The sequence below is a fragment of the Hoplias malabaricus genome, chromosome 1, assembly GCF_029633855.1.
Source record: "Hoplias malabaricus isolate fHopMal1 chromosome 1, fHopMal1.hap1, whole genome shotgun sequence".
NCBI classification, from domain to species: domain Eukaryota; kingdom Metazoa; phylum Chordata; class Actinopteri; order Characiformes; family Erythrinidae; genus Hoplias; species Hoplias malabaricus.
In genome coordinates, this window is record NC_089800.1 from 22,018,995 (window position 1) to 22,027,370 (window position 8,376).

Genomic DNA, 8,376 nt, shown 5'->3' on the forward strand with positions numbered 1-8,376 from the left:
TAAATTATTGTGGTCTAAAACCAGGTGTTTCAGTTTCATTGTCCAACCCCTGTATATAGCCCTTATTTGACTTCAGCAAATCAGAAACTAGATTTCTGTTTTATGAATTCAGTGTTTTAATTGATGAAGATTATTATTTAATCATTGAAAAGTAGATTTGGACCAATTCATGGAGAGTACATTTCAATAGTTTTATTTTATTGAGGATATAATAGATTTCATACAAAAAGGATGATGTCGTATGGGTAGGAACTGATTTTATGTTCATTGTGTGGTGAAACCCAGTCTGTGAGGAGTGTGGTGTGTTCTCCTCATGTCTGTCTCCGTTTGAACACATTATCTTCATTTATCTATAATGATAAATGTATATATTTATATCAACTTCACTACTATTTTATTTAATTTTTAGTCACCTGGTTTTATTGTAGCACCTCATCCTGGTTCTGTAGCTTAAAAAATTCCATAATTTTTTTTTTTTTCCTTTTATAACACATTTAAAGCTCTGCACAAAACACAGTTAATGTTAATGAAATCCTTATTTGATGGAGAGAGAAACATCTGAATACAAATTTGATTCAAATCATTTAGGGTTTGTAATGCAGCTGAAATTTTAATAATCACATATTTATTGGTCAGGAAAAACATTAAGTCAAGCAGAATGAGTAAGCAGTTTGATTACAGGAGGGCACAAGCATATTCTGGATATTTATTATGGAGTGATGCTCTTTTTTCACGTTTGGAGCTGATAATAGTGTCAGAAATTTTAAGACAATTACAGTTTGATTTTAATTAATAGATAGCATTATATCAGTCTAATTCCTGTATAAGATACAGTCTTTTTAACTGAATGAAATAATAGAGAACAGTTTACTGCTTGATTATATAAACAACAATCTCATTGTAACAATGTTCAACTAATATATGACATAATATTTGTGTGGAATACGCCGGTGTAATCTTATCATCAGCAGACGATGACTGGTGTCACTCAGAAATATAAAAGGCTTTTTTTAGATTCTTCAGTGCATCATCTTTGGTTATTTTCTTCCAGTCTTCAGGCAGTGATGCTGGCTCACAGTTGTATTCCTGAGCAAACCTTGTGTTGTATCTCGTGAGCATGAATTTCCAATAAATGTCAGTGTCATTACTATTAGCTGGAATGTTCCAGTCGGGGTAGATGTACTGGAATAGGTTTTCTCCTGCCATCTCAGCAGAACAGTGTATGTGGGATAGAGTGGTGGAATCCGCAATGGTGTAACACACGAGACCTTTTGGCCGATGCACAAGAGCTTCATGCACGGCATGTTGCGTTCCCCCCAAATCACATGGAGCTTTGCAGAAAGGGCACTGTTGGTCACATCCCTTTACACGGTCATACAACAGCTTCTGTAACTTACAGGAGAGGCCTTCTGGAACTTCAATGGCATCTGTATTGACGCTGAAATCCTGGGCAAGAGATAATGACAGCTCAGCCACTGATTCTTTTAGGTGGGTGAGAAACAGCTCTCGTTGAGGGGTGATGTCAAACAAAGGTGCCCCCAAGGAATCCGAATGCACTGTCACATCCCCAGTATTCTGAAGGATGACACACATTCTCTCCAGCAGCAGCCTGGCATTGCTCTGAACCCCATTACTTTCTTCAAATGACAGAACGAGAGATCTTTTCAGTCGCTGACAGATTTCTTTCATTCGCTGCTCTCTCCGATCCTCCATCATCACAGAACCAGACAAATGTTCCACAACATTGTGCTCGATCCTCTTATGATAGAAGCTCTCACTGGACTGCAGGTATTCAGTAACCTTCTCAAAGCTGTCCTCCAGTAAGAGTTCTTTAAGAAGATGGTAGTGGAATTTCTTGGGTGAGGAATATATGTGTTCATGATCCTTCGCCAACATGTCATTCAGAATTTGTCTCTCTAAGCTGCTGTAGATAAAGTCGAGGGCTGTAGGTTTGAGGCACAGTGCAGTGAAGGCCTGGGCAGCTTTCTGGCATTCGTCCCTCTTGTGGAAACTATGAAGGAAGTCCTGCAAATGTTGTTCCTTCATTTCATTCAGGAATGCCTCCTTTGTCTCTCTTTCCCTTCTGAGAACATTGTGCATTTGCTGGAAAGATTCTAACGCTTTGCTACAGATGTAAGTTTTAACATCCATCTCATATTTGGGTTTCATCTTGAATGGCTCACATTTCAGGACCTCTAAACCCTTGTCTACAATTGCAAGTATCTCCCCCATATAGCTGTCAGAGTAGCCCTCTTTATGTTTTTGTTTCTCAGAGACTCTTCTCTCATAATCTTGTATTAAATTATTAGTGAACCTCTGTACAACCTCCTTGTTATATTTCAGTGTTCGCTTCATCTTGCTTTGCAAAGCAAAATGGCCATTTTTTACTGTGAAGCCCCTTAGAGAGTTGCCATCTTTTAGTTTAATTTTTTGTTTTTTCAGGCCTCGGCTGTTTAAGTTTTCTTTCAGCTTCTCAACTACACGTGTATGGACTTCATGACTATCAAGGGGAATAGCCACATAGTTGGATGGTATGTCATCCCAAACTTCAGCAAACTCCTCTTTAAGTTGTTTCTCGTCAATAAGAGTGTCGCTGCTCTTGGAACGTTCCAAAAGTGATCGTAGTTTCACCTCTAAGGCTGCTTCCAGAGCTGTCAGCAAGGCTTGCATCTTAACTGACAAGTCATGTCTAACTATTGCAGACTCAATCTTTGGATTTATGTCAAGGGTCACTTGCTGTTGAATGAGCTCCACTTTTTTGAGTAAATGTGTTTGGTAGGTGTCCATGAGGGCTATGTCATTATCTTCTTGTCTGAGCTGGTCCCAGAGGCTTGACTTGATTTTTTCACACTCTGTGCTTATTTGCATTGCTGCCCTTTCACCTAATTTTCCAAGGATGGTTTCTGAAGTGTCACCATGATCTCCATTGAATGAAGTGGATTCTTTTAAGCCACTTATTTGGTTCTCCAGCCCCTGAGCCCAATGGTCCATGAGGTCCACAAGTTGCTCTTCACCTTCTGAAAGTTTTGTGCAGAGACTGACAAGTGCATCAGCTACATGTGTGTCCCCAAACCCAACAGAGAAATTTTGATTTTTCACGGACTCCCATAATTTGCACATATTCTCCATAAATGCACCCAGGCATGTTGGTTGGCATGTGGTTGCCTTCTCATGAAATATTGCCAGCAGCCTCTGCTTCAGCTCCAGAGCAGCATCACTGTATATCTGAGAATTTCCTGAAGATAGAGAGTGGTCGCTCCATGGACCAGTCAGATCGTGGTTGGCATGTCTTCCTTCAGTGTGATGCAACTCTGTTTCAGCATTAGCTGAGGAGTTCTCTTGCGCCAATACATCAATTACACAACTCATTATTTTAGCGTTGTTTGTTGATCCTTCAGAAACAACGTGGAAGTTGGGTTTTCTTTCTGTGTCCTTAGATCGAAGAAGAGCATTTACTGCGATCTGAAGGTTTTTTCTTGATATGGCCTGGTTGTCATGTGGGAAATTTACCAAAGTGACATCACTTAATCCACTCACAAAAGTTGCAAGTTCATTGTCATGCACAAAGTTTCCCTCTTCCTGTCCTGCGTGTGGAGAGTTCAGACCTTCTGTGCAGATTAGCAATAGAAATTCACAGTCCAGCTCCATTCTAATGTTATCGGGTAGGCTGAGAAGAAGCATGTAGGCTCCTTTAATGTGCCTTTGGCCCCATTTTGGAAAGTTTACCCCAAATAAGGCAGAAAGTATCTCTGCATTTCTGGAGTTATGGAAGCCTAAAGTTGTTAGGACTCTCATTCGACTGTACTGTGGCAGCTGTCTGTACACTTCATAGAGGACACTGTATACCCAGTTCAGTGGAAATACTGCAGCGTCCCCATCAAAGAGCTCTAGGGGAACTCCATACAGGAGTAACTCAGCAGCCAAATATGGCAAGCGGAACATCTCGTACAACTCATAGTTGGGACCACGAAAATACCTCTCATAGATCAAACCCATCTCACGCAGGAAGTGTTCAAGGCCAATGCAAGGGTTCTGCTGCTGCTCCTGCTCTGTAACTGACAGTTTGTCCAACTGCATGACCTGAAGTTTAACTCTAATCCATGAAAGGAAGTAGGCTCGCTTGGTCACATCATAAGTACATACAGCTTCAATGAAGGTTTTCATAGCTGTGGTTAAATTGTAATTCATGAATTTCTCAACAAGTTCTTCTTTTGCTTCAGTGGGTTCCTGGCCTTGTTGAGGCATAAGCTGACCCTGAGATCTGCCTTCCTCTTTCTCTAGATGACACAATCTTTTCCATGTGGGACCCTGCAGGGGCAGTTGCTCTTCCAAGAACTTGCTTACTCCATTTTCAATTCCATGCAGAACCTCTTCAGCCTCTGTAAATGCCATTCTGCAGATTTCATCTTCATCAATTTTCAGGTTGAGGTCACTGGCCATGCCAGCTGCAGCAACCAGGTTTGTAGTATGTACCTTTGGGATCAGTAGGTTTAGTGCATCTCTTAGCTTTTCAGCAAGTGTGTCTTCATTACAGTCATGTCCATTAATTAGGGATTCCTCAGGCAGCTCTAAATCTTTCATCAATCTTTGTTTGGTCCTTTCACTATCTTCATCCCTGGCCAATGAGCAGTCAATTAGAATCAGGTAACCTGCATTATCTCTCCATGAAGACAGAAGCGTTCTTTCCTTGTCCCCAAAATTGCCACAGAATACTACAAGAACTGCAGAAGCATAGCACAGAAGACTAACCTGTTTTTCGTAGTCAGCTGCATCTCCTCTGAGATTGCCTATTAGTACAGGTTGAGAGAAAACACTGTCATTTTGATCAGCCTGAGTTAAATTCCAGTACACTTCAACTAGGCCATCCGAAAGAATTCGTGGAAGCTGCCCTCCATCCATATCACGATGTACAAAACTTTCAATTGACTTTTGTGGAGTCCCAAGCACACTGTTCAGTACTCGTGACTTTGAGACACTACATTGGCTTAATCTCACGGCTGAGAGAAGTGGCATCCTGGAGCTGGCCATGTTTTTCATGATGCAATCTCTGGAATCTTCTGAAGAATCTGGGTTCCATCTACCCAAAACACCCCTAAAAGGACAGAGGAGGAAGGTTCCTGTTTTCTCTGGATAAACTGGTGGCAAATACAGAGGCACAGCAAAGTTGCACTGCACCATTCTATAAGTGATCTCTTGCTGTAGAAAACTGTTTGTGGTCATGTAAACAGCGGCCACCAGGTCCAAAGGGTTGATGGCACATTGTGAATCCTCACTCATCTCAGGTGGTCTTGCCACAGCATAATATTCTCCTACTACCTCACAGGAAGGGCTGCGAGTCTGTGGGTGATGAAGCCAGAGTCGTCTGAGGAAAGCATTTGGAAGCTCTGCTGGGTTTTGGGGAAAGGTATCTTGTAGACATGAAGAAGTGGTGTACAACATTGATGTGAGGTCTGTAGGTACCACTCTCTGCCTGTGCAGGTCCAGCATTTGCAGGAGAATGTGTTTGTCCCTGTCAGTCTCAGACACTGAAATAAAGGCATACTGACTCAGTCTAAAACAATATGAACACAAAATCTCAATTGATTTCTATCTAACACAAACTATTTTAAACAATAGTTGTGTATATACAATTACAATAGAATTCATGGTTTTACAGCAATTTTACTGAGAATATGAAATGAGTTATTTGATTCTAAACTGAAACATTTTCAGTTTTTGGTCGTTAGTGTTAGTTGCAGGACAGTTTCAAAATTGGGCATTGGCCAAAATGGGGAAAAAATGTGTGATGATGTGCTAATCATTTAAACCATGTGTTTAGTTAAAACTAGTACAAAGAAAACATTTTATACATTGAAATTCAGAAAATTAATTGTTTAAAAAAATTTTTTTTTTGTTCATAATTTTAATTTGATGCCAGCAACACGTTGCTAAAATAAAGTTGGGAGAGGGACGAGTTTGCCACTGTGTTGCATCACCTCTTCTTTTAAAAAACACTCTTTAAGCATCTGGGAACCAAGGAGATTGAAAGTAAACAGTTGTCTGATTCTGATTAGCTTGTTATAGGATTTCAGCAGCTCATTAGCTCAGGTTCTCTGTTATTGTGTTTTTCATTTCATAATGAACCAGTTGTTTTCAGTGGGCTTTGATATTTAAAAAATATATAGGGTTTAAATGATTTGCACATCATTGCATTCTGTTATTTACATTTTGCTTAGCATTCCAACTTTTCTGGGAATGGAGATATTAATATATTAAATATGCAGAGTGAGTCAAAGGCCAATGATCAGACATTCTTCTTTTTGTCCATCCTCTTAACTTCACTGTCCATACAGGTCCATTTTTATAAAAGAACTATAGTAGTCCATTTGTTGCGGTGCATGCATTATTTCCTCCTTTCACCCTACTCTTCAATGGTGAGGACCCCATGGACGACCACAGAGCAGTGGATGGTGGATCATACTTAGTGCTGTAGTGACACTGACATGGTAGTGTGTTAGTGTGTGTTGCCCTTGGTACAAGTGGATCAGGCACAGCAGTGCTGCTTGAGTTTTAAACAGTGTGCCCACTTGCTGTTCATACTATTAGACACATTAACCTTGTTGGTCCATCATTTAAAGTCAGAGAGTAGCTCAACAGTTTGTTTTGCTGTTCATTTTATTCATCAGTGGTCACTGGATGCTGCACATTTTGGATGTTGGACTATTCTTAATCCAGAAGTGACACTAAAGAGTTTAAAAACTCGAGCAGAACTGCTTTGTGTGATCCAGTCAAACCAGCACCATACAACACTATCACAATACCAACATATCAACATCAGCACTAACAACTATCCACCAGCTAAATCGTACTTTCTCTGTGATGACCCTGATCATTGAGGAACAGGTGCATGTGGTAAAAAGTGCCAAAGCAGCAGATAGACTGCAGTCTGTAATTCTAGAGCGTGCTCCCGTACAAACAGTGGAGCAGGGAGGGTGTTGAAACAAGGAGGTGGTTGTAATGTTATGGTATATATGTATGTTATGTACATACACAGACATTAATTTATTTGGATATTAAAGCTTTGTCAGAATTTATGAGCATTTTTCAAATACTGGAAAATATGTGTACATTTGTAAAGATAGGGAATATAAATACAGATCCTCGACAGAAACACACTTCTGCATCATAATGAAGAAACATCTTTCCTTGTATAAAATATTTGTATTTTAAGGCTGATTAGTAACAGCATGTTTCGGCACACAATGTTTACACTAAAAGCTCCAGAAATAATAAGGTTAAAGCATGTAACATCCAGGATATTTTGAACTTTTGCAAAAGGCTGTTTGAAATAACTAGAACATGGGTCTTCAAATAATCTGATCTTTATGTTGGTTACCTATCTCTGTAGGGTGGGTCCTCCTTTCAGGGAGTTTTTGCCGATGCAGGGACATGGTGAAAGTCTGTTTGCTTTCCTCTGTAAAAATTGTAAATAGGAAACACATTTTTACACAGGTAGAACTTTACATAAATCTTGATTTAATTCACTACTAAAGCTTGAAAACTTATTAATGTACTTCTTTAAGAATCTATCAAGAAGCTTGATTATCAAACGAAGATATAACAAAATATCAAGTGTTCAGTTCATTGTATTTTTACAGTGTCCTCATTCATTATTTCTGAGATTTATATTATAGTTTTTTATTTGTTCTTGTTTGTATGAAAGACAAGATCTACATTAATCCATTAGTGCCATTGCTCTAGAACATTACTTAACATTATTAAGTCTTCTTCTTCGCTTAAATATGCAGCATTCCTACAGAAAGAAAAATAAACCGTGGTCTGTACCAGGTCAGGTCAAATTCTTACCAGTTGTGGGTTAATGGGTTTCCTGTGGTGCAGCCTTCTGAATATCTGCTGTACAAGAATCAAGTGAAGTTAAAATGAGAGTGAACATGCCAGTACCTTTTATATGAGTGCGCAGACTGTGCCTCATTCATTATGCATGCATACCTGTTCCACACTCAGTCACATGTAGAAAAAGCATGAGGACATACCACATGCTGTATCAAAGCAATATCATATAATGTTTTAAAAGTTTTCATGTGTTGATGATACTACAAGAATAACACATTTTCATAGTTTGGGAACAGATTAAACCAATTGTAGAAGTTTTACAAGTTAAATCTTTGCTCGTTTTGGCTCGACTTCAGCTGCTCAACAATCCTTGGTTTCCACTTTTGAGGCTTTTCTTCAAGATGCACCGTACAAGACAGGTATTGTTGCAGGCAGGCCAGCCACACACACATTGGCTATGAATGAAGCCATGCTATTGTAGGGTGTGCTACATAATGAGGCCTGGCTTTGTCAATTTCATGGTAAACTAGGTCTCTGTAAATT

At 39.5% G+C, this 8,376-nt stretch overlaps 1 protein-coding gene across 1 annotated transcript; it reads right to left on the reverse strand.

The window, feature by feature from the left end:
* Positions 1-885: 885 nt before the first annotated feature.
* On the reverse strand, positions 886-7,909 carry si:dkey-202l22.6 (interferon-induced very large GTPase 1). The gene is made up of 3 exons (XM_066655725.1): positions 7,846-7,909; positions 7,376-7,453; positions 886-5,525 (listed from the first exon to the last, which is right to left on the reverse strand). The coding sequence occupies exons 2-3, from the start codon at positions 7,428-7,430 to the stop codon at positions 985-987; spliced, it is 4,596 nt and encodes a 1,531-aa protein (XP_066511822.1). The 5' UTR covers positions 7,431-7,453; positions 7,846-7,909; the 3' UTR covers positions 886-984.
* Positions 7,910-8,376: the final 467 nt, after the last annotated feature.

Excerpts from the sequence above, each read along its gene's own strand:
- si:dkey-202l22.6 (XM_066655725.1), bottom strand. The coding sequence starts at position 7,430 with ATGTCCCTGCATCGGCAAAAACTCCCTGAAAGGAGGACCCACCCTACA. Across the intron at positions 5,526-7,375 it reads GACCCACCCTACAGAGATAG|TGTCTGAGACTGACAGGGAC; the intron begins GTAACCAACATA and ends CCTTTATTTCAG.